The sequence below is a fragment of the Nipponia nippon genome, unplaced genomic scaffold, assembly GCF_047370975.1.
Source record: "Nipponia nippon isolate SJK-2023a ecotype South Korea unplaced genomic scaffold, ASM4737097v1 scaffold_6, whole genome shotgun sequence".
Lineage (NCBI taxonomy): Eukaryota > Metazoa > Chordata > Aves > Pelecaniformes > Threskiornithidae > Nipponia > Nipponia nippon.
In genome coordinates this window covers 7,783,125-7,809,557 of record NW_028262380.1, presented here as the reverse complement: position 1 = coordinate 7,809,557, position 26,433 = coordinate 7,783,125, and the positions used below count along the sequence as shown (strand labels likewise).

Below are 26,433 nucleotides of genomic sequence, written 5' to 3'. Positions count from 1 at the left end.
TTAACACACAGAACTCCTGCTAAAGATTCTTTCACTGAAGCCTTTTATTTAGTAAAAGTGTTTTCAGAGTCTATATTCTCAAATTGGCTTCTGTCATTAAACTGTCAGTAAATCCTGGCTTTGAAAGACTGGCTTCGATATAGTTTTTGAAAGGAAGTTTGCTATAGGTTATGCAGGTTATTTATATAGTTGTGTGTGTATTCATATGTATGTAGTTTTCAATAGTATATTTTAAAAAGACTAGAAATACACTATCATGTGTCATGTACATGTATATATATGTAGTTTATACAGTGTGTGGGTATACAGGTTTTTAGAGAGTTCTCAGGAGCCTGCAACTAAGATTCATTTATGTTTGTATAAAATATTTTTACTTATTTTGTGTTTATGTACAGTATAAACTTAGATATTAATATTTAGGGTCTACACTAGACAGTATCCTGGCTGAATAAAGTGCCTATCATGAAAAGGATAGGTTACTGACAGTGCCTTGGATCACAGGAACCTAACATCGAGCTGATAGTCTCCTAAAGAGAAACAGGAACTTGTAAAAAGCAGCACAAACTAGCAGAGTTTTGGAGACTTACTGAATACCGTTTGAGCACACTGGCTTTTCTTTTTAGTTTTAATGGCATTAGTTTTGCATGGACCCTTTGTAATGTTGTAGTGAGGCTCTGAGAGCGGCTACAAGTCTGCTGTAGCCTTCCACTCTGTGGCAGACTATTGATTACAAATTTGACGTGCAGCTGCTCTTTGCAAGTCAAATAATGCAAGGCCTACTCAGTTTAGGTAAAGTACAGTTTTCCCACCCAGATGTGCAAAATATCTCAAGTCTGTTGGTGACACTGGGACATATTTTTTTGGAGATGACACACTGAACTCCAAGTCCAAGAAATGCAATACCATGTAGTTTCTAGAACCAGATGAAACGTAGCGCTTTCTAGCGATGATTTTCTAGAAGTCTTCTTTAAAAATTATGGTATATTGTCGTATTCAATATGTAATATATAAATATGTTCTGTCTCAGCATTGAAGTAGTTTGGCATTTTACATACTGTGTTATGTTGCTATACTCTAGATTTGATCCACAAACCTCTGAGATCAGTCTCTCATAGTAAAATCGAGTAGTGTATCTTTGGATGACCAAGGAAGAGGAGGCCTCACTGTTCTATTCTTAGCATGTTACAATATGTTTACACTTTTTTGTAAAAAATAAATAAGATGCTAAGAGTTCTTCCCCAAATAATATGAGGCATGTGTGTCTCATTGGTGACTCTGCGATGTTTGGCATGATGGCTAAAATAGCCTGCTGCTGAAATAAGGTGAAAAAATAGATAGGAAGATGTTTAAAAAGTATTTCAATCTTCAGTAGTCAGTACTCCAGATTTGTTAAATTCTTTGAAATAGAAATGTCTCCTGCTAGAGTGTCATCTATTTTCAAAGAGCCTTGGAGACCTCGCATGTTGTGAAAGCAGAGTAGTCATTGTGAGGCTGAAGAACAGCAGAAAGACCTGTCCGAGCGGTTGTGATTGGAAAGGATGTCAGCTCATTGAAGAGGGTGTGAAAAAGGCTTTCAACAAGCAGTGTGCTGTAGCTTCACCTGGAAGCAAGTCTGAAGGCATAGAAATTATGCAGATGGGCCACATAATCATTTGGTAACAGAAGCAGCCAACTCATGTCCTGTGTTTCAACTTTTATCTCGGCTCCTTTCTTCCCAAAAAGCACAACTGTATCCTGATGAAAGCAGGAACGGCTGTTGAAGGTACGCAGCTAACCCTGCTTGTTCTGTATCAAATGTTGCCTTTCCTCACGAGAGACCATGAAGGAGTATTGTCTGGCTGCCACATGCTTGGGCTGATCTGAAATGTCTGGCTTGCTTGTTAAATATGTTCTCTCACTCAAATTGACATGAGTTGATATCTTTGTGATAAAATTGTGCTAGGATTTGGTGAATGTATCAATCAAGTTCATTATGGAAAATGATGAAAAAATGACGTATACTCCCTGTTTCTCTCATGCATCCGCCACTGGGTGTGCTTCTGTAAGTGATCAGTAAATTACTCCTGTGCACAGTTCTTTTTTCTAAAGATTGTCTCACTTTCCAGAACTGTTCACATTTATGCTGGATTTCAGTTTCATGTGTTATATTCAGATTTAGTTCAAATTTTGATTTTACTCATTGACAAGCTTGTCAGACTTCCTTGTGTGCACTTAGTATATGTAATGACTGAACTATAATTTATACAAATAATTCCAAAATACAGAAACTTTCACTATTATTTTTTTTTTTAATCTGTAAATGGCATTATTAACATTCATCAATGCCGAATGTTTCTAACTTCAGATTTTCTGCTATTATTTTCTGCCTTTTTGGCATACTTCAATCACATGGCCAGTTGCAAAAAGCAGTAACATAATTTAATTATCAAATTAATGTGAAATAGTGCACAGTTGCAGAATATTACATTTTTGGCAATGGATTTTCTTGCTAACTGGTCCATAATCCTAGGAGAGGCTCAAGCACTAGAAAGAAATTCTAAAAGATTTGTCATTTGCATCTGTTTGTTCTATATCCCATATGATGGGTAAATAACTGCCTGTGGAAAGGGCTAGTGTCAGCATTAAGCCATAGCTGAGAAATATTTTTCCTTTTATTGAGCACATTCCCAAGCTTCCCAATACTTTTCCATCTCCTCCTAGTGCCAAGCCATAATCTAGATGGGCGCAAAAATGTAGTGTAATGGGTCCAGACCGGTGCTCTTAGAGTCCAAATTACAGTCTTGACTAGCTGAGTTAATAAAATATGCATGATTATGAAGTGAAAAGCTGCTTCCCAAATGAAACACTGTGATTTTGAAACACAAATGTCTGAGCCACTTCAGCTGTCTTTTAGCCCCTATTTAATGAGTCCTTAAAGTAGTAGCAGCTCTCTGTCTGCACACACAAAAACACACACCGTTGGCTTTTTCCAGTCTAGGAGAGGGGGGGTCTGGCTGTGACATGAGCCTTAGGAGGGTCCTCGTAAGCTCTAAGCTGCTTCAATTTTTGCTCTTCTAATAGCTACGCAGAGGGTGTTTTCTCCTGCGTCACAGCCATCTAGAGCAACCTTGGAGGGGCAGGAGGAAATGAAGTGAGAAAACACAGAATGGAGGACATGGCTAATTGCAGAGAACCAGGATATCGTAAAGAACTTGAGGACCTTGAGGCTTGAAGTAACAAGTGCTGTGACTCAGAGAAAGAAGTCCTACTATAAACTTGAGCGTGACCGAAGCACATGCTTCAGGGAGACTATTTACACTTCAGATTTACGCGTTCATCAAAGGATCAGCTGGCAGTGTGACAACGGCCATACAGTAGCGTCACACGTCATGCGAGACTTCATTAGGAGAGATTTCCAGCACGCATACTGCTGCTGAAAGTTGGCATAACACAGTGGGGACGGAGACCTCCAGTAGCACACGGGGTACAGTTGTGATCGCCCACAGAAGAGTTGAGCTTGGGCTTCTTTAAGCGCAGTAAACTGTTAGACTTGATTAAGGGGGTAGAAGGGCATCATCCTAGACGAGAGGAGAAGGACTAGGCTTGTGAAGTCTAGCCAAACAAATGGTGAGCGGGGATATGATCGTTGCCTATAAATACATTTGGATTGTAAACACCAAGAAGAGAAAGCATGGTTTAAGCAAATGGCCAACACTGGCGCCAGAACAAATGGATACAAGCTGGGCTGTGGATAAATTGAGGCTGGGAATTAGAAGAAATTTCCATATCATTGGAGCTGTGAGATTTTGGAACAGTTTTCTTTTAGGAATTAATGAGACAAAAAACGCCTAAGGGCATCTTAGGCGGGCAGTCAGGTTATAAGAGGGACTCTCTCTTGTGTAGACTGCCTCAGGCATGGGCTTTGACTTGGTCCATACCAGCTGTAATGTCGCTGTAGAAGCAAAACCAACAAACTGTTTTGGCTTTTTTAACCCTATGTAACAGCTCAAGGAAACATGTCCTGATGAGTGCAGTCTTTCTGATTGGTGACTGCTAGATGTAATCTCCAAAGGGCTTGTTTGTACCATTAAAATCAAGGAGTTTTGTGTGTGTATAATCGTTTATACACACACAGAGCCTACAGCTGTTCTTTGAATTATGTTGTAGTTGCATTCTTTAAGGATGTGTAATTTCTAACTTTTTTGCAGTTCTTACTCTTACAAGTAAATCCAAATTCTGCTCAAAGGATCCTGGTCTTTATCTGACTTAGAACTGGGGTTACCAATCCAGAAGCACCTGTTGAAATAGCATAAATCAGTTTGTGAAGTATTCAGTAAGAAGCAGTTTTCTTTCATTTTTATGGAGTTTGTTTTTATTTTCTTTGAAAATTGTTATTATTGCATTTTAATTTTAAAAATTACCGCTGCAGATCTTGGGTTCCAACAGTTGTAATCCTCTGTCTGCAAGACTGTGTTTTGCTGCCATAGTTTTTTTTAACAATTTATGTTGATTATTGTTACTGATCTTGCAGTACCCTAGAAAATGCTCATACAAGCAGAAATAACTCTGATGACAGAATCTGTACATGTACCAGACCCAAAAGTCTACTGAGTAAGAAATTTAGAGCCTCTGCAGAACTTCTATTTGATGTGCGTCACAGGAACCTCTTGAAGTCATTAGAGCGAGCTTAGATGTTGAAATGATTTCTGCATGTTTTGTATCTCGTAGAACAATTAGGATGTTAGGTAGCGCACTGAAGGTGGAAACACGGAGAAGCGTTTTGAAGAAGTGAAATAATCCGATTTGCATATAAAGAGGAAAATATTTTCTGCTTTCTGAACAGTAAACTTGTATCAGCTGTGTGGGGTGCAATGTCACTGCTCGATCGGTAGCAGAACTCAGAACTGCTGGGCATGGTGTGCTAGGCTCTCTTCCCCTGCTCCACACCCCTGCCTCTTAACCTTTCTTGAGTAGGTTGGACACACTTTAACGTAATTTGAAAGATATTCAGACCTTGCCAATCCTGTCAACTTATTTTCACTTTTTTGGCTCTTGCTCTGACAAGTTTGGTTTTTTTATTTTTTTTTTCTTTTGCAACATTTCTTGCTTTGGTACAATTTCTTATTTCTTAGAGCTGCTATTTTTTTCTGGATAATGTCTAGTTTGGCATCTCAGTTGTACCAATTTATTTAACATCCAGTTTTCCGTCAGTGAGAGCTTAGACAGTTGCAGTATCAATAAACTAAGGGACAAACGCTTTGTTCTTCTGTATGAATTGACAGATTTCAGTCTCTGTTGTCTAAGGGTTTTGTAATGATTACTGAATGTTTTCTATTCAGGTATCAAGTGGTTTAATAGTGCAGTGAATGCCTGTACCACTGTGTGTATGGTGAAGAGATATTGCTCTGTGACTCTCTTCAAAACTGAATGTCAGCTGCCTAAGCATAAAAATACTTACTGTTTAAAGTGAGTGCTTGCTCCCATGTTGTGTTTCGTCTGCATGTGCAGATGCCGTCCAGCGATGCATGTACTTAGGGTCCAATATTGCAGAGCATCTCCTGTGAAATGAGAAGAGTTTTCCCTCTTAATAAGAACACAAATACAGGTCACTTAGTTCTTGTAAAGCTAATCTCATCACACTAGAACGGATACATCAGTTGAAAAAGACTAAGAAGAGGTTGGAAGATATTTGGAGAAATAACCTTTAAAACAAAACACCTGAATTTAATGCTTTTACAGTCTTTTTATACCTGAAAATATGTATAAGGGATAAAGCGGAGATCCTATGAAAGAAAACAAATATAAGTATTCTTTCTTCCATTTTATTTATAGGTACTAAATGAAGCAGTGGGTGCACTGATGTATCACACTATCACTTTAACACGAGAAGACCTGGAGAAATTTAAAGCACTTCGAATAATTGTCCGAATTGGCAGTGGTTTTGATAATATTGACATCAAATCTGCTGGAGATTTAGGTATGACTATTAAAGACATTATTTTACATCTTATACTTGCCTCCAGAAATCTGATAGCGTCTAAGTCGTTGTATTAATGGTTTCTGTATAATTTATACTAACGTGGTATGTAAGCTGTATAATTTTCTCATCAAAGTGTTTAAAAATCATTATGGAGATACTAGCATTAGTTAATTAAGTGATAATATTAACAGCTTTGTGACAGGATGACAATCTGCCTGTTCAATATAAACCCAAGAACTAAGGCCATAATTTTTCATCTCTTTCTTTTTTACCCCAATTGTGTATTTTAACTACTACTGCTGTAATCCAATCACAAAATATAATTCCATCAGCATGGCATACTACTTCTGTTTGAATAAAAAATGAGATCATTATCAACTGTCTGAGACTTATTTATGATGCACGAGACTTGGCACTAAACCGCTCCATAAAACAGAAATATCGATTTTATAGGAGAATCAGTTGTTGCTGCTTCAGAATAAATTCAGATGCTGGAACTATGAAGAGATGGCACTTAATGTTTCCCTGCAAAAAGCAACAGTCTGATTTGTACTCTTCTTACTTCAGGATAAACCGTCTCTTACCTATAATCTACAGGTCAAACTACCACTCGGAATAAATGTCTACATTTTCTTCATTTCTTTTCTAAGATTGAGGTGACCAAGTATGTTTCCCATTATGCTCTGGGAAGGTCTTGGAAACATTTATTTCAATCTGACAGCGCTTAGTCCTAGTAATAACCCCATTGACGTAGTGAGGAGCTGTAATATGGTCTGTTTATCAGTAAATGATAGTAAAACAATCACCTGTTTCTAATGGTGGTGTAGTTTGCACCACAGGCAGAGCCTAGCAACTTCTCTGCGAGTTTCTATAAAGAACAGATCAGGTCTGAAAGCATGCAAGGCTGTGTTCCTGCATATTGTAACTACTGCCACAGTTAGGTGCATGCGTTGTGAGTCCCCGAAAACACGTATATACGTAGAGATTGGCCTGGGGTAAAATCCTAGATCAAAACCTGCTTACGGATCAAAGGCCCCGACCAGTCAGGAGTCTGATTTGTGCAGAGAATCCCTGATAAGAAGAAAATCTTTGCAGGTTTGTTGGCTGTTTCTGCAAGTCTCCATGCTGGATTGTAACCCAGGCTTATAATTTAAATGCATCCACATAATTCTTCAAGCCGGAGTACAGCAGATTTGGGAAATTCTCATTTGTATGAAATGCTAAATGGCCACGTTCCTAATTGTTCAGTTCCTATGTTGTGATTAGACTGAGTTGGACAGTTAGGATCCATCCTGTTTGTGCATTCCAGTATTTACGAAATACAATTGTCCACTCTGTCAAAAGCCAATAAATGCTGGAAGGCTTACTGTGTAAAATCTGTGATTTTAATAGTTAGGGTGAAATGGTTGGAATTGGGTACTAACTCACCACTACTGGGACCAATCACTTCCCATTTGTTGAACTAGTACAAATAATACGCATCTCAAGGAAGTAATAGGAGAGTTAATTGCTCTTTGTAAAACGCTTTGATACACTGTTGAAATGTAGTGTAGAGTTAGACCATAAATTCTGACGTATTCCTGAACTTCTGTAGTAACTTTTTGAGTTATTTTTCATCGAGCTGGCTCGTGGTGTTGTTACCAGCTTTTCCTATTATGTATTGTTTTCATGTTAGCACTTTTACTCTTCCTAAAATGCATGAAACCATACGTTTCTTTGATAAAATCTTTAAGATCTGGTCTACTTTTTTCCTCCAGTTTATTAATTGTTGACTAGAAAATATGTAGGAGTTGTGAGTGTAGCTGGATGCAAGTGAAGTGGGAGCGGAGGTGGTGCCCGTTGGCTCCTATTGAACCTATGCACGAGAGCACTGAAGGCAGTGGGACAAGAGGAAAGGGAAGGGAGCGTAGAAGCGATGGATATGAGATGAGAGAGTGCTGTCTTTTCCTAGGTGAAATGTCTCTTTTTTTCATATCCTTGCCTCTCTCTTGCTGCCTTTTGTGGTTCACCATGTCTCTGCCTTTCAGAAATTAGCTGGTTTTAAAGTTGGGGGAAAATAGGGAAAAAGAAATGCCTACAGTTTAGGAGAGAAATTATCTGACTCTTCTCCCCCAAATTTCCTAAGGAAACCTATTAGGGAGGAGGGTATAAGGTGAGTTCAATTCCTTATTTCTCTTCCCAAATACGTAATATAGCTCTTTAAGCTCCTTTTAAAGCGTTATTTTCTTGATGCCAGCTATCAGGAGACATGCTTATTCAATTTGTTTTGCCATCTAAACCTGCATTTTTGCTCCACGAAAAGGACTTTTTGTATAAACAAATGCAGCTGTTTAATATGATGCTCTTAAAGGGATGTTATTTTTCAGTCTTGTGCTTTTCCCCCCACTTGTGCTTTTTTTTCCATTTTTAAAACATGGTGAGTTTCATCCTACCATTGATGTTAGTAGGGTGCCAAGATTAATCTTCCAGCAAATGAGGCTGTTCTATCTTTCTGTAATTCTAAGAGCAATAACTCAGCAGACACTGTATCTCCACAAAAGAGAAGAGAAACAGTTCTGCAGGTTCCTTGTGTTGGTTTTTACTGATCTAAGGAAAGCTGTAAAAAAGTGCTGGGCAGCAGAATGGAGGCATTTGTAAAACATAGATAAATGTGGTGTGGGCTTATTATTTGTCAGATTATTGTTATTACTGTTATTGAAGAGAATGTTTTTTCCTCCTTGCTTCAGAAGATATACTGGTGTTAGCTGAGGACTCATTGAATATTTATTTATGTAAAAACCCAAACAACTAGACAGTAAAAACAATATTAGGGTGTTTTTTAGTATACAAAACACTTTTCTTCTCCCATGAAATTATACTGTATACTGTTTGTGATCTTGGTCAGCAGAACTGAGACACAAACATTTGTGGGAGCTGACAACTGGAGAGAGAACATGCAGTAAATAGAAAGAATGAAGAGAGACCAGTCAAAAAGGACACATACTTTTTCAAGTAAACATTTTGCTTAACTGCTGTATATTGAGTACTGAAGGTAAAAAGCAGAATGGCATCCATGCAATTACAATCACTTGTTGCCTGATCTGTGTTTTGAAGTAAAAAAGGCATATTGTGAGTCTTGAATCAGTCCACCTTCCACAATTGTCTCTGGAAATCTGTAGTGGTCTTTTAGCTGCTTGATATTATGCCCTTTTCAGCTAGTAACTTTTCAGCTGTGAGGAACATGGACTTAATTTTCCATTATCTTTACATGCCATGCAGAAGCAGATTTCATATTTCCCTGTTGACAGTTAGCTGGGTTCTCTCTTTAATTTGAGGGACCAGGAAAGGACTTGGATTCTGTTTGTCGTACTTCTACAAACCCCTGTGCAACATGAAACAAATTGTCCCTCCCTGTGTCATGATCACCCATACATGAATTGGAAATACGAATAGTCATCCTGTGAGGGCTTTGTAAGAGTTGCTGTCATTATAAATTATTTTATCTTTTTTACAACTTGTATAGATAGCTTTTGGGAGGGAATCTGCTCAGTGGTGGAAAGCTAACTCATGCGATTAAATCTAAACAGTGATCGTTAACCACACTGTCCAAGAGCAAGGCAGATTTCTCTTTGCTATTCAAAACACCTAGCTCAGCCTGCACGTAAAGCGCTTACCAAGACTTGTATTCTAAACTATCTTGACACCTTCAGTATTTTCCTTTTGTGGTTTCCATCGTCCGTTTACTGTTTGCCTTAGTATGCAAACACAATAAATAGTAATAAAAAAATCAGAAAAAATGTTTGCACATACTTATCAACTATTATGTCAAGTATTCTGTCTGCCATTACAGTCAGAACCAGTATTTGTGCAAAACAGGTGTTGAAATATCTGTAAATTTAAACATTGTGCTCCTGAATTGCTGTTAAACGGGGAAAAGTAAGAAACGTTTGGCAACTGGTATCTTTTCCCCCCATTCTTTGCAGGGATCGCGGTGTGTAATGTGCCAGCTGCCTCAGTAGAAGAAACAGCAGATTCTACCATGTGCCACATTCTGAACCTGTACAGGCGAACCACCTGGCTTCACCAGGCTTTGCGAGAAGGCACGAGAGTACAAAGCGTCGAACAGATTCGGGAAGTGGCTTCTGGAGCTGCCAGGATCAGAGGGGAGACCTTGGGCATTATTGGATTAGGTATGTTGCCTTGAGAGGTGGCTTAATACTCCTCGCTCTCTGTTGCTTTAAAAAAATTATGAAGATGTGAGCTATAAAAATGGAACGCTTGGTTCACTCCTTTCCGTGTCAAGCGTTCAATATAATACCACTTCATTCCTGGTGTGTATATGTCTCAGATGTTTGCCCCTTAGACATTACTTTTTCCCTCAGAAAACTTATTTTGTGGCTGATATTCCCTCAATTCTTTGAGTTTCTGTACATCTTTTCTGTTGCCGTATTGCCTGGTGTCAGGCACGCTGGTAGTAAGAGAAGGAGACACCATCACTTCCCTTTTCCAGGACAAAAATCCTGCTCCTTCAACCCGGTGTCACATGTATACATTGCATTTCCCATCTGTTGTCATATCTGGTTCTGTTTGTGCTTTTGTCCTTTTACTGTTTTTAACATATCTGAAAAGTCTTTGCTGCAGTAACAGCCTGCAGAGCAGTTATTTTGTGCATTTGGTTGAGCTGCATCTGAAATTGTATTTCAGCTCAAATGAGAGGAAAAATATATGCAAGAAAGTTTGAAATGTTTCCAGACCTAATAAAATCACCTACTTACCTCTCTGAATGGCCCTAAATGTGTTTCAGCATCTAACAGATGGACAGGCTTGCTTGAGATGAATTAATTACTGTCTGTTACAGAAGTAGAGAAGAAAAACAAGCACGCCAGTTTCTATATAAAAATTATTCAGTCATGTGCTTGTCTTATCAAAGGTCTGATAGATTGTGGATGTAATTGTTGTGATATTCATCCACAGGAATTAATAGTATGATTTTGACAACAAGGCATCATACTTAAATGACTGTTCCGGTTACACATTGCTGTCAAATAACTAAAGCCACGAACTCTTACTTTTGGAAGCTGAATATAGCCTGGTGTTACACAGTATTTATTTAAATGAGCATGCAACACACCAGAAACATCTTCACAGTCAAAGAATTGCCTTTAAAATACGACTTTCAAGAAGTTAGTCAAGAAGTTGCTTTCTAAAACCTGTACCCGTGTAATTATGCACCTCATTTAAACACGCAATGATTATTGCACTCACAGTCACAGCATCTATACGTGAATAATAGACAATCACCTGCAGTGTTTTAAAAATGGAAATGCGTACCTAGTTTTTGAAACTTAAGCCTTGACTCACATGCTACGTGCATGTTTGCTGGAGATACTCGTCCTCTTGCCATTGCATTTTTTGTATTGCACAAATTCCAGACTGAGATTAGGAAAAAATGTCATTCATTATTGACTTCCTTAAGTGAATTCTGTGTGTGGTGTTTGTCCTGTGAATGACTGAAAAGTATGGAGAAATAAATGGATAATCAGATTGCCAATATGAGTGTAAAGCTAAGTAAAACACTAGTTTGTTTTTAGTTTTAAAAAGCAGGCCTTTTGTGTGCATGAGATATTAAAAGGCTGGTAAAATTTGATTTTAAAGGTACACATCTGTTACAGTTATTAACCAGTCATTTTCTCTAGCCTTTTACTGTTCCTGTTTCTTTTCCTACAATATAATATTCACAATTTCAAGAAAAAATAAGTTTTAAAGTCAGTTTTGAAATTTTCCACTGTTTCTTTTTGTGCACGTATGTGAATAGGCACAACATTTTGATTCTGACCTGTTCTAACAAACTCCTATGTAGCTATGTATTAATGAAGAATAAAAATGTAGTCTTAGAAGATGTGGAAATCGGGCCGTACTGGACTTTATATTTGAGCACTTCAGGCACTTAGGCTGTGATATATGCTGTTTTCTAGTACAGATCACTGCAAGAGGCTACGTGTCTCTAGTTTCAGACTGAAATGTGTATTTACAACCACCTTCAAAAGACTGTTGCCTCTACTAGTGGCCTCTTCCCACATCTGTAGTTTTGCCTCAATTTATTATTTTATTATTTAGACATGTCAACGTCAGAAGTGACGAACCACTAAGAGGCTATGAAGTGAATATATTGCACACAAAACAAACAATTCTCATCACGTGTTACTAAGTCCTCCTTTTCTCTAGTTCTGTGTAGTATCACTGTTTCTGTCCTTTCTCGTTAATGTGCGTCTAAGATTGTCGCATATCTCAACCACAGCTTTGTTTCTCTATTCTTGTCTTAAACTTGTGGTCGCTTCAGCAGTGGGTTGCTTCAATTTATCACTTTGCTGCTGCAACAGCTAACTCCAGACCTTCTTCACATCTGTTCCTGGGCTTTTCTCTTGTTTTGCCAAAGAGAAACACCCTAGCTCTTGCCTGTCTCTGTGCTAGGGAATGACTATGTCATTCCCTCCAAAGCTTCACTTCCTTATCCACTGGTCTAGCCAAGTTTTGTGACTCACTTGCCTTTTCCTTTCCATCAACCACTCTCTTTTCTTTGCCTCTTCTCATGCATATTCCTGCTTTGACACTTGGTCTATCCCACTTAATCCTATTATTCCGTGCTCCTCCTTTAAAGTTAACCCCATCTCTCATCCTCTGCTTGTATTGAGCTTGAAGATAAGCAGAGACTCAACAGCATAATGCCTCCTTCATGTGCTTGTTGGATACCATCCGTCATTGTTTTGTTGTTTTGTTAGCCCGAGCTCCTTAGGGCAGAGCCTGTGTTTCTTTCTGTCTTTATGAAGTGTGTGATTCTTTGAGCCTTACATAAACAATAATATCACATCATTAAACAGCTGTCTTTGTCACTTCTAATCTTTATTACTATCCAGTGTCCCATATTTCAAGTGATGCATCACAAGCTTGGATAGTAAGCCCTGCATTTAAAAATAAAAAAAGCTACCTTTTCACCTTATATCTAGACATTTCATTTTTTTTTTTTTCAAAAAAAGGAGAATATTTATGAGCAGCAGCATGTAAGTACTTGGATGAATAGGTAGCTGGACCTGGTTCTGCTGTAATGATAATTTTACAGCAGTGAAGGCAGTGAAGTCACACTCCCTTCCTCTTCCTTCCCAGTTACAAATGCTGATGACTAATAGCTAATGCATTTCCTCACTCAAGAGAGGTGAAATTCCTCCAAATAAATTCATCTCCACATCATAATGAATGTCATGACTCAGTTTGTCTTTCCTCACCTGCTATATTCTTTCAGCAGTCCCACGGTCCTGACTAGATGTTGGCCAAAGTACTGATCTGTACTATCGGACAATATTAAAGCTTAAGAGTTGGGGTGGTATTACCATGCCATAAATGATGTGCCCTTCGCAGTCCTGCTAGCTCTCTTAATGTGCTCGGCAGGAAATGTAACAGAATGGCACTCTCCAGATCTCAGAGTCCTCCAAGAGGGAGGAAAAATTACCCAGATTCTCCATTACTGTTGCCTAGACAGGAAAGATGTGCTAAGTGAAAGCACTTCTTCTTTCCACGGAAGTCTGCAGGCCGGTCATCGACATTTCCATGGTATCGAGGGCATTTTATAAAACTCGGTAATAGCAGCATAGGATGCTCATTCTCTGCCCAGGGGCTGGGCGGGGGTCACTGATAACTGCAGCTACTATCCTGTCACACTCAAATCAGGTCATTGGCAAGGTCAAGGTCAGAGACACCTACAAACAGGGAAACTTGGGGGGAGTAGGTGGGTCAGAGTGTAACAGAAGACCCAGGCATTTTTGATGAGTCTCTTCATCCTTCTGGTGTCACTGAAATGAGGCATGGACTTTGCTAGAGCTTTATATAAATCTCTAGTTTCTAAAACAGGCTTTTGTTGCTTTCTGCTTTTTTTTGCAATTGTATGCAACATGCATTTTCTGCATTCTTCCCACAAGAAGTTCATTTGATATTTTGAACTTTAGAATTTTCCTTCCCTGGAAGCAACCATGAATATTCCTAGCAATCGTATATGCTTTTGAGATAGAGTTGTCCCAAAGGTGGGACGCTTTGTGTGCTGCTCTGTTCTTGATATGCTGAGGTAGGTTTTGAGCCACCCCTCATACCCAGGAGAGTCTTCTATAATAGCAGTTTTTCAGGAAAGGAAAAAACCGTCATAGGTTTGTGGTTGTACTATATTGTCAGACTGTAGTTTGAAAAGAATTGGCAAATTACGTGTGTCCACCTTTGTATTCGTCTAATGACTGAGACTAAATATGAATTGTCAATTGCAGAAGAGTTTTATCCCATAAAATAATTGTAATAGGACAATTCTGGTTAGAAGTACATGCATGTAATTCCCAAGTGTTTCAGAAGGAAACTTTGCACACATTGAAGAAGGCTTTGGTTTATTAGCCTGGTTGCAATGAATGGGAAGCGTAGCTTTAACTGGAGAGTCTGTTGTAAGAGATTTCACTGTCGTGAATCCCCTCAGGTATTAGTGTTGTAAAGAGTGTAAAAAAGAACAGATGACAGAATGTTGCATGTGAAAATGAATGGAGCTGGAGTAAAAGCGATATGCTTCGTTTAAAAAGAAAAAAAAAGTTGTTTACAGTTCTGTGACTGATTCCTTGAGCTGTGAACATGCCAAAATTTGAAAATAATACAGCATTTGTGCTGCAAATTGTCTAATTCAAGTTTATAAAAAACAGCTTGGAAAGCAAACAAATTACATGTATGGAAGTATTGAAAGAAAATATTTTGAGGAGTATTTTAACTTGGTGTCCCCAAAGAAAAGCAGACAGCCCCCATCAGATTGACATACTGTTTAATATTCCAGGCACATCTGTCACTAAGCACTGCAGAATTGCTGTGTTCAGGTTAAATGATCAACAAAAAACCTTTCTTTCTGCGGCTTCTTAAGTTTATTCAAAGAGAAACTGAAAAGCAGAGGGAAATCCCTTCAAGCACAATTGGAAAGAGACGGGATTTCCCTGTGTTAATTTGATGCTTTTTTAGAACAAGCTCAGATGTTACAAGAGAAAACTTGTTGACTTTTTTTTTTAAATGAGACATGATTATTATGGTGTGTCTAGTGATGCTTTTGAAATGTCTTTATCTAACATGCGTAATACTCTTAACGTGAGTATCTAGTGTGTAGTCTTCTAACCTGAAAAATATGTTAGTTCTCGTTCTTCCAAATACCCTTACTCACTAGATGTTCTCACTCACTTTTTTTCTCTGTGTTTTACTGATAGTGTGTCAAAGGGAAACGCACGCCTCCTGGTACATGTGGCATGGAGTCATGCCCAAACAGCGATATCAGGCACAACTCTGAAATATGACAGTAAGGGAAGTGGAACAGTAAAAAGCTAAGGTCTATGTGAATACCAAATGGTAGCACACTCTTCTTAACTACATGCCATAAGATAGACTGCATTTATTCATCATTTAGGTAGATGGATACAAAATTCTTTAAAGCCTTAGATGACAGGATTCTTGTTGGTACTTTAATGCTGAAAGGATGTTACTCAAAATGAAAGAAAATACTAGTTCAGAAAGGAGATTCCGTGCACTGAGAATAGTTGAGCTTCAGATTAAACAAATTATCTTTTATTGCATCCATTTTTAAGGATTAATTTTATAGCTTTTTATTAAAGCCAGCTGGTCCGACATGGGTAAGAATAAGTCCTTGGCAGGATGCGTTCACAAGCGGTAGTGTTTTACCATAAACAGGCCCAGCAGGCAAGCCCTTGTATTACACAGATTATTGCAGATTACGTGACATCTTCTGGCATTTCATATCTACGGTTGCAAAAGGTGCAAGCCTCCTGCTTTGTTTTGAGTAAGGCAATGTGAAACAGCCCCGGTGTAACATTGCTGATCTTAGCGATGATTTCAAGTGGGATGGGAGCCGCCTCTTTTTTTATCCTCTTCCAGTTGCTGTACAAAACAGTATGGTTTGGTACAAGCATTTGCAATAGAGAGGAGGAGGCTGCCTTACGCTAGCTGCTTCACATCTGTTCTCATTGCATGTTTGTCTTGTTCTAGGGCGTGTTGGGCAAGCAGTAGCACTACGTGCTAAAGCCTTTGGCTTCAGTGTGATTTTCTATGACCCATACCTCTCAGATGGCATGGAGCGTGCTCTGGGACTGCAGCGGGTGAGCACTTTGCAGGACCTGCTGTTCCACAGTGACTGTGTTACCCTGCACTGCAACTTGAATGAACACAATCATCATCTTATTAATGACTTCACCATAAAGCAGGTAATAATCTCTGTGGGTGCCCTCCACACCGGTGCTGGTGGCTGACACTGTATAGCGTTTGTTTATGTAAACAGGCAGATTCTCATTTGAAAGAGATGTTTCCCTTTTGCTACTTCGAGATCAAGCAGGTTTATAACTGATTAGGAAATAGCTGGTGGCTTATGTATTGTTGCTTTTATTGTCTTTTTTGCTCAGTAACATTGCATTTGTGGAAATAATTTGCTCTTCTTAATGTTGCTCAGATTTAATAAAGTCACGTTTATGTAAAAGCATTTTTTCTATGTCTTCTACTAGCTACTTCCTTTACCTGTGTGTTTTCAGGTAGCAATTCTGCCTTTCACTCTTGTTCCTCAGTTTGAGTTCTTTAGATGCAATTTAAGGATTATGACTAAATGGCTCCCCCCTGTGCTCAGTCCTGATGCTTGCAGAGCGCTTCATGGATGGATCACATTTACAGCATTGCATTATTTGGAAAAACAATGTTTCTTGGAATTAGTACTAACCTCTCCCTAAAGTTTTAGGTAATATTAAAATAATTTCAAAATCTAGGTGTAATAACTGCTCCATTATTGACTAATCTGATAGTAAGCTTTTTCATTAAATGTCTAGCTTCTAACTCCAACCTCAGTGCAGGTAACAGCAAGAAATACAATGTTGAGATGTGAGAATGTAGATAGCGTACAGGAAAGAAACTCTAAGATACAATAGTTGATTTTGCTGTTCTTTATATATGTAGTGTTTGTATGTGTTGGTAACAATGCCAGTAGCGCTCTTTTGCAGTAAAATCATTGCTTGGCTTCTGAGAAATAGTTTGCACCTACTACTCTGGAACTTTAGGAGAACTGAAGTAATTACTGAACATGTTCCACAGTCATGTAGGATTATGGCAGAAAATCGACAATATAACACACTTCTTAATTTGACAGTTTAGGGATTTTGCAGATCCATCCCAACATAAAATCAGGGTTTGGGATTTAAAACTCTAAAAAATTAAGGAAAAAAAACAGAGCTCTGTCACCCTGCCCTGAACGTTCTCTTTTGTTGTGTGCTCAGGTACATTTAATGGTTATTACATGGTTAGATATCTTTACAAGCAGGCATCTAGACCCAAACAGAATGACATGGAATTCAGTGGGACTGTCTGGAGGCTTAGCAATGGTCACTCATTATACAGTGGATCTATGAAACTTGGGCCACAGTGTGTCACAGGAAGATTTTAAGTGGAGGTGCATAAATGCGATGAGCTTTGGAGAGGACTTAGTGCATTAATCAGAGAAACAAGCAAAACAAAACAGGTTAAAACTGAGTGATACCATCTGAAATGAAATGCGTATAATAAAGCCTGTACTGGAAAGGATGTCATAAGCATTTATCTTGCTATTTCTTATCCTTCGTCATTAAAGCAAGGATTAAAATGTTAGAAGATAGTTCTGCCTTTGGATAAAAGTTCAGATGAAGCAGTCTGTATTGTAACAGCTGATGTGAAAATCATAAAATCGTAACACCCCCGACTGCTTAGGTTGCATAGAGCAGATCTTCTGAATATGTATCAAAAAGAGCAGAATAGTTTTTTTTAGGCTGACAGATGTTAGAGTTGGCCTAAAATTTTGAGAGAGCTTTGCATGCCACTTTTGTCCAATACTGCATGCTCACGTGGTAACCAGTTTTTAAACAAAGTACAGAGAAGTATGGTGCATCTCATTTCACTGAAGTCTCACCCTGAATTTTTATTTAGAATCTGAAGTTACATAATCTTAAAATGTCTTTGAAAATTTGGTGTCAGTCTTCTCTTTCGGTAGCTTTTCCCTTTAATTAGTCAGCATTCTGCCTGGCCATCGTGCTTGGCCTTGTAGACCCAGTGTAGCTCAGAGAAGTGTTTCAAGCTTGTGTTTATTGAACCCATGGTATTCAAGTGCTCTTAAGAGAAGCTGCGGTCATCTTTAGTTTTACAGATTTGAGAAACAGATGCCGCAATTTAAACGCAGTACATTTTTAAAGCAGCTATGCATGTTGAGTGGAGGTGAATTTAACAGCTGCCAGCAGTTCTAGCTGTGAAGCTGTTTCAAGCTTCCACCCATTGTTAAGGGTCATCTCCAGCTGCATCATCCACCCTTATAGTTTATCATGAGTTACATAATTCATTCCCAATAGAATGCATTTATGCAGCCATGTTCTGTGTGATTTGGACTTGTCTTAGTACTGGCTTTAGAGTTTTGTAAATAGTCCTAAAATGAAAGCTCAAGCAAGGTTATTAAGATTGGACAGAAAATTTTAGCAGGGTTCACTTTGGTTAAAATTTTCAGGTCCTTCAAAAGGCATATAAACACAGTAAGCTATACTTAAAACTCAAATTATCTATTTGCAAGAGCACAGAAGTAGGAAGGGTATATGAGCTCCCACGAGCCTATATGGCATGTCTGCACAGCAGCTCTGATTGTCACTTGGGTGGGCCCTCCTGTGCTACTTTTGATCTGGTTCTCACAGCTGACTTAAGTAGCGGAGATGCAGTGATGGTTCCCATCAGGAATGTCTTCTTGTCACTAGACCAACTTAAAATCATGCCACCATTTCTTCACTGTTCTAATTCCCAAGTTAATTACGTAAAACTGAAAGAAGTATCCCTTAGTTCTGCTCCTGTAAGTGGACTTTGGTTTTACTATACAGACCAATAGATGGTTCTCCTGTAAGCCCAAGAGTCTGCAAATAGAGAGAGGCAGGGCCACACTAAACCTAGTGAGTTGGCCAGTAAAATATGGTGGGGTTTTTTCTGCAAGCCTTACTGCAAGCATATGCGTGTTAATTGTTTAATATTCCTATGATCTCATGTAAAAAAAATTTTCATAGCTGACTTTCATCCAAACCTCCTTGTCGTTCGTGAATTTGGCATTTCAAATCAGTCTTTCTGAGTAAGGATCCATTTACATAAGCTTTAGTTTGATGTGTAGGTTTCAAGTAGTTGACTTGGTGTCAAAATGTTGCGGTTTTCTTGTTCTTCTGGTGAGAGATGGAGTCAGTACAAAATGAGATTTTTATCATTCATCTTCACCATGATTCCTGCTCTTCATATGCTTAGCTTCATGCACAGAAATGCTTCTGAGATCAGAAGCTGTGGTTGAGACATCTGGTAAAAGATGAAGTATTAGGGTGGCTGGAAGCAGGATGTAGTAATTTCTTTTTTTTCTGTACCATCTCTCTTATTTAACCCGCCACTTTGTTTTCAAGTTGTGGATATATTATGGTGTAAATTCTTGTAGTTCTCCCCACACAGTGTCATCTACAATGCTAATCTGCACAATGCACAGCACAGCTTCTCTCCTGGGCACACAGCGTTCTCAACCAAATTCATTTTCATGCCTTTTAATTGAATAATGTAAGAATTCTTTAGACCTTTATTTGAAAAGTCTCACAGGGAGGAGGAAGCTGAAGTAACAAAAATAAATAAAACATAGATCTACTGTGTTTTGGCAACTAAAGGGAAAAGTGTTTGAAAATCCAAAAGCATTGATTTTTCTGAAAAATTCATGCAGGCTTTTGTTTGTGTGAAAGTTGAAAACCACAAAATATGAATTTGTTTAAGAATGTGCTGTAGTTTCTGTCTCATGCGATTTCACAGTGAAAGAAAAAGGCATAAAATGATCTGTCACTTTCATATGCACAGTTGTATCTTTTGATCATGTTACTGCACAATATCTGAAACAACGCTTCTATTAAAAGACACTACTTACAAGAAACAAAAGGTTATTAAGTGCTGTGAAATAGCATTTTATGTTAGAAGCATCGCATTTTGTGGTACTTTCCAATGGAAAGGGAAGACAACTGTTACAGGTTAAATCAGCTGAATAGCCTTTGTTGTAATGGATGCTTCTTTTGAGTAAAAAATAATGCCACAACGATTTTATTTCATTTATTTTTATTTCATCATTCTTGTTTTTAACTTTCCCTAGATGAGACAAGGGGCTTTCCTGGTCAACACAGCTCGAGGTGGGTTAGTAGACGAAAAAGCACTTGCACAGGCCCTGAAGGAAGGAAGGATACGAGGGGCAGCCTTAGATGTACATGAGTCAGAACCATTCAGGTGCTTTTCCTTTTCTTTTCTTTTTATTTTGTTCACTTTCTTATTTTTAAGTCTTAGTGCATGATACAATCAACAGCAACATGTAAATTGAGTTTTCCCTTCATTTGGTAGCTAAATACTCCTTAGTAAAGCAACATGAATCTGTGCAGCACTGGACTAATGCAAATGTAGATGGAGCTTGTGTATGTGGTCAGAAGTGAAAAAAGTGACATCCAAGATTTAATTCCTTAAAAAAAAAAAAAGTCCAATGGGTTTGTTTAGTAGAAGTAGCAGGGACTTGGGTTCAAATCCTGGGCATGGCTTTGTGTCATGGCTTTGAGGGGAGTGCTCCTTTGTCATTGATGCAACTCTGGAGGCAACTAATGTTGATGTCTGAACAGACTCTTTCAGAAGGCAAAGAGTTGAGATCTGGTGTGAGAAATAACTACTTTATGACACCTTTCTGGAGGAGAAGACATACTTTTGTCCAGATTGCCTCTGCAGGAAAACCATAAATGTAACAGGTTGCAAAAAAAGTTAAGATAAGGAAGGTGGTCAGAGTGCAGGTTTGGTTTTGTTTTACCCTTTACCAGGGGAGTAGTAACTCTGCTGTCATTAGCAGAGCTGGTAGCACAAGCCTTAGTTTTTGAATGACACTGAGAAGTCCAGCATTTTAGGCAGAAGTGTAGCATTCCCCAAAGTGGCATTGCTATTACGATATCAGCACTCCTAATCAGAAACAAGCCTATTTGATATGTCCTTGAGTCTTGAGCCTGACTTCTGAGTTAGAGTTATGAGAATAGACTGCTGTAGCTTAGTGCTTGTATGTGACAAGCCTTTTTCAGTTGTTCAGTCTGGGCAGGGAGAAATGCTAATTTTAACTGGAACAATGCACATAAGTTTTTGAAGAGGAACAGATTCAGGACTTGAGGGCAGGTTGTAAAGTCTGGAGAGAGGACAATTTCTCTCATATCAGCTTGCGGGGGGAATGGAAGCTTTAAAGAAATAGAATAGTATCCTTTTAGGTAGAATTTTTGTATCTACTGAGACACAATGCCACGTCACAAATATTTAATTTTATTTATGCATACCCTGCATTCATTTACTTCTAAATGTAGTCATTACAATGCAGTAGTGCTGTGCAAAGCCAGAGTCTAACGGCTCAAGGGACTTTCAGCTACATACATTCTTCCCAATTCAGATCTCAGATCTGCAGAAGCAGACCGTTGCACCTATAGGAAGCCCCATTTACTGCATGGAGATGCCATCTGCAGAGATTCAGTTGCAGGATTACAGCCACAATTTCCTTTGGCTTCAGTGCTGCATGTCTATCTGATCGCAGCATGCAACTCTTCATTCAAGAGTTTTGCCAGATATTCTGATGTTTATTGAACTACAGATGAAATCTATCATTTTATGAATTATGACCAACTCTGAAAGCACGCTTTTGTCTTAAAATATGTGTTCTCCTTTTGTTACAGTTAACTGTAATATTATTAAAACTGGCAATAAATAGGAGGAGCAAGTTTCCATTATTTTCTGTTTCTTTACTCTGTGATAGCGCTTTTACACAGATTCATTGCTTTCCCTGAAAATCAATCTGTAAAGTAAATTTCCTTCTTTCTGTGGAGTTTCTATAAAGGAACAGGAAAGAAAAAATAGTTAAAAAAACAGAAAACCCCCCCTGAATTATAAAAAAAAAAAAAAATTGAGGCTGCTTATGGACACACTTCTTATTTGGAAATAATTTTAAGATTTTTTTTTTTTTTTAAGTGATTTACTGTCACATTGACAGTGACTCTTGAGAGAACAGAGCTTCGTTGGCTCATGCAGTAAAACTGTGATGAAATGGACAAATGGAATGACATCCTGAATTGATTTGGGTCTTGCTTTATGCATTTCTGCACCAGAACTGGAGTGGCAGTGGCTGTAGTTAGCAATAAGTGCATTGGACAGAAGCTAATGTTGCTACTATACTTAGGTTCTACCCTTTGAGTCTATGAGGGGTGATTGTTGCTTATTTATACCATGAATAGTGTATTAAATTAACTGACAGAATTAAAAACAAACCCAACAAGGAATAGAAATGCAGTTCTTTTCTGTTGTAAAAATTAATCTGTGTATGTACAAATCCATCTGGATCTCCCCCTCCCCCCCCCCCCCCCCCCAGTATTTTTTGTCATTTGATCTTGTTTTAAATCTTCATTTAGCTTTAGTCAGGGCCCCTTGAAGGATGCACCAAACCTGATCTGTACCCCACATGCAGCCTGGTATAGTGAACAAGCCTCAATTGAGATGCGGGAGGAAGCAGCACGAGAGATCCGAAGGGCGATCACAGGTACTAACTCACCTTATTAGCTCCTTCACTGCGTATTTCTTTTTAACAACCTTTTTCATTCTTCAACCTTGAAAGATGCTGAAAAGAACCAGCCTTAGGTTTTATTAAATAAAATGTTCTAATATTTGGAACATAGAAACTAGCAAATACCCACTAAGTCTGTTCTCAGAACTGGAACAGATCATTTTAGAGGTTCATTTCAATTACAAAGGGAAGGCAGGCACTGCAAAATAAGTACTTTTTCCATATAACAGAAATGTACCTATATGTGAAAAATCCAGGGGTTTTTTGTTGTTGCTTGTAAATATTACCCATTTGATGGATTTGACTGCAAGTCATCCAGATATTGCTGGTATCTTTCACAGGTTTTCCTAGATGCCCCCTTATACTTGTCATGAGCAGTTCTCTTTCCTTTGTTCTTCTCTTTTTGGCTCCTTTGTATTTTCCAGAGTTCATCCAAATTTGTCTTGGAGGACAGTCTGGAGTTTCAGTGTCTTTAAGGCTGTAATGTTCAGAGATAAAGCATCTAGAGCTTCATGCTGTTCCTAGTAATGCTCATCCCTCAACAACTCATTCTCTACGACAAAACAAAGTTTTCAGTATTTTGTTGGGAGGGTACTCTCTTTCAGATGTTCCTCTCTTTAAAGCATTGCTAAAGAAGTCTGGCATTTTAAAGGGCAAAGTCTGTGTTACATAACTACCGTGTAATTGTGAACTGTTCACATAAGAGAAAACAGTTATGTCTTGAACATGCACTGCTAATAAATAAAATGAGAAGAGTGAGCCATTTGGCATTGGTTTGAATCCCTTGTAGCCTAAAATAAAAGGAAGGATTTTCATACTGGAAAATGATTCATTAAGCACTAATGTTCTCTCTTTAGTAGGACTTTGCTGTTTCCCCCTTGGCAATATAGACTGAATGCTCTGCAGACACGAAGGGCCATCTGTGTCACCTTGAGAGTAGCTCAGTGCCAACACATTGCTCTGCTATACAAAAAGCAGTAGCAGTAGCCTTCCCTGTATCTTCTGCCTAAAGAGGCTGGGCAATTTCGTTTCATTTATAGCCTGTGCAGAAAGAAGATTCTCCTCTGGATGGTGATTAAAGGCACCTCTTAAACTCCTGATCTGAATTGCCCTTTACAGGACTATTTCTCTCTGTTTTAGAGGTAACCTAAAGTCCGACTTTGCTGGATTTGGCCCTTGTGCTTATACTCCAGAAGAACTCTACTAGTACATTCATTAAGTCATTGTGTAACTATTGCCTGCTCCCAAATAGCTCTGGGAGAGATTACACAAACCAGCATACAATACCTACTTGGGGTCTGATCGATGTGCAAATAAGCATTAATAGGCTTAGATCTGAAAACGGAGTAAGAGTCAGCTATAACGGAGCTAGTTTTATGTTAAATATTGTGCAATAGCCCAAACATATGTGCCTGGGACGACAGACCTATATTTTCTGAAAGTGTATGATTGTGCCATCAGCGGTCTAAATCATTGGTTTGTATTGAAGCTGTCAGCACTTCAGTGTTTGCACATGGTTTGTAGTAAGATCAAACTGAGGCCAACATTAGGGAGGTGAGAATGGCATTGAATTGCAGAGAAACAAATGTAGGAAAGAGAGAGGAAGTGTGGGATAAAGCTGGATATGTGAAAGCTGTAGGGGAACACAGAGGAGGGAGGGTGTAGAAAGAGAAACTAATTGGAAAAAGGTGTGCAGTGAAGGAATGCAGGCTATGACTACCATCTGACGATAAAGATGTTAAGTGGTTCTGCTGCTCCCAAAAAGTCAATGACTTAGAATCATAGAATCGTCAAGGTTGGAAAAGACCCTTAAGATCATCGAGTCCAACCGTCTGATGTATAAAATAAAAACGATAAGCGGAGATAAAATATCTTCAAATATATTTTTGAACATCAAAACATTCAAAGTATTAAATAAGGAGGACCACTGAAAACAGTAATGGAAGGAATGGGAAGGCGAGCATAGCAAGTGAAAAGATGATTCTGAAATAAGTTTAAAATAAATATGTGCTGTTTTGTAAGGGGAGACTAGTAGAACACGCCTACAGAAGTTAGCAAAGTGAAGAATGAGAGGGGCAAGGAGGAAGACATGATTGCAGTTTAAAAATACTTGAGAAGGATAAACATCAGAAGAAGAAAGATAGTCTTTAAATTTATGGATGATTTTGGCAGAAGTTTAGATAGATGTGTATTTCAGCTAAATTTAGATTATTTCTAATCAGGAGAATGGTAGGAATTCACCCATAATGGGGCGTGTACCTCATCTTGTCTGATATTGAACTAAGAAGCCCTTTTGGCTTGTGCATAGGAGACGTGGGAAGTTTTAGTGACATAAGTACAAGTCATGGAGTAACAAATATTTGATAGTATCCACTAAACAAAAAGCAATTCTGTGAGAAGACTTTTTTACAGCCCCATTGCGGCCAGGCTGATGGATAGAAAGAGCAGGCAGAGGGTAGTGAAGTCCTTAATCAAATTTCCAGTAGGAAGCTGGAGACAGAAAGCCTGAATTCTTTAATGATGGAGCATGGTCAGTTTTTGAAAGCATTTCTGGAGTACTGTTGCCAACAGTGGCAGAGGTAGACTCGAACTCATCTCTTTCTACTCCTGTGTGTGCAAATGCACAGTAAGATTAAACTTCAGAAAGGATACTTTAAAACAGGTGTCAGAAAAAACACAGGCTCCAATTGATCTCCCATTGCAGGTAGAAATATTGCTGTTGCCGTGAAGAAAATGCGTATTGTATCTGCTCGTGTCATTTTTTGCAGGGCTGGAGCTAGTTCTGCAGAAGACAGTCAGAGGCTTGTCCAATATGTGCTGAATCAAGTTGCCAGATTTTCCAGTATCTGTGTCTAAAAACTTCAGTTATACTTCAGAGGTTAAGCAAAAGTTATGAAGAAATGAAAAAGGGAGTTTTCTGGTGTATTTTCATTTTTTGTAGGAATGAGAGAGATGGCTGAGGATTAACACATTATAGTAAATAAATGTGAGGAGAAATTGAGATAAAGAAGGGGAAGATCAGGAGGACAGGAAAAAAGTGTCGGTCGTATTCAGGTTTACGGCAGAATTCCATTCAGAATCCTACATTCTTCGATAAGCATTTATATTGCTGTTAGATGTGGAGGGAAAAGGAGGAAAGTGAAGTTACAGAGAGCAGGAGGCTACATTACTGAATTTGAGTGGCGGCCATGCTCTATATTCAAGTTTTAACTTCTTGGAAAGCATGAATCTTACTGATTATGGTTTTATTGAGACCCTGTATCCAAAAGGCAAAGAGAGACCAAGAAATAAAAATTATGCAGAGGATTTTAACCATTATTAACTAAGTCCCAAATGAAAGGGGAACAGTGAGGATCAAAAATAACCTCTTAGTGTGATTTTATGTATTGTTTTAAATATGAAAATATTTGTAACTATTTTTAACATAGATACATTAAGAGCATAAGGCATACAATCTTTATGGGGTTTTATTTCCTCTCCCTCACTTCATCCTAGGTCGTATTCCAGACAGTCTGAAAAACTGTGTTAACAAAGATCATTTGACTGCAGCTACACATTGGGCCAGCATGGATCCCGGAGTTGTTCATCCAGAGCTTAACGGTGCTGCATACAGGTAAGCATGCTGCAGGTGTAACAGAAATACCTCCTTAATTCAGAGGTAGGTATTCGAGAATAAATAAAAGACCTTCTTATTAATAAATGAAGTGGTTTTGGATTAGGCCCTAGCTATATTGTTTTCATAATTGTTGCATTCAGGAGAATAATCTTGTTTTGCTAGTTGAAGTCAGTCGTGCAGTGCGTA

General features: G+C 38.5%; 1 protein-coding gene across 9 annotated transcripts in view; it reads left to right on the top strand.

Annotated features, from left to right (window-relative positions):
- Positions 1-26,433, top strand: part of CTBP1 (C-terminal binding protein 1) — a 253,787-nt gene that overhangs the window by 220,510 nt on the left and 6,844 nt on the right. For 8 of the 9 annotated variants that reach the window (XM_087735797.1, XM_087735796.1, XM_087735803.1 and 5 more), the window contains 6 exons: positions 5,812-5,956; positions 9,922-10,128; positions 16,001-16,215; positions 20,160-20,290; positions 22,480-22,607; positions 26,127-26,244. In XM_087735797.1, the coding sequence (XP_087591923.1) occupies positions 5,812-5,956; positions 9,922-10,128; positions 16,001-16,215; positions 20,160-20,290; positions 22,480-22,607; positions 26,127-26,244 (944 nt within the window). The remainder of the gene's footprint in view (positions 1-5,811; positions 5,957-9,921; positions 10,129-16,000; positions 16,216-20,159; positions 20,291-22,479; positions 22,608-26,126; positions 26,245-26,433) is intronic. The other variant, XM_087735798.1, reaches the window with a different exon arrangement.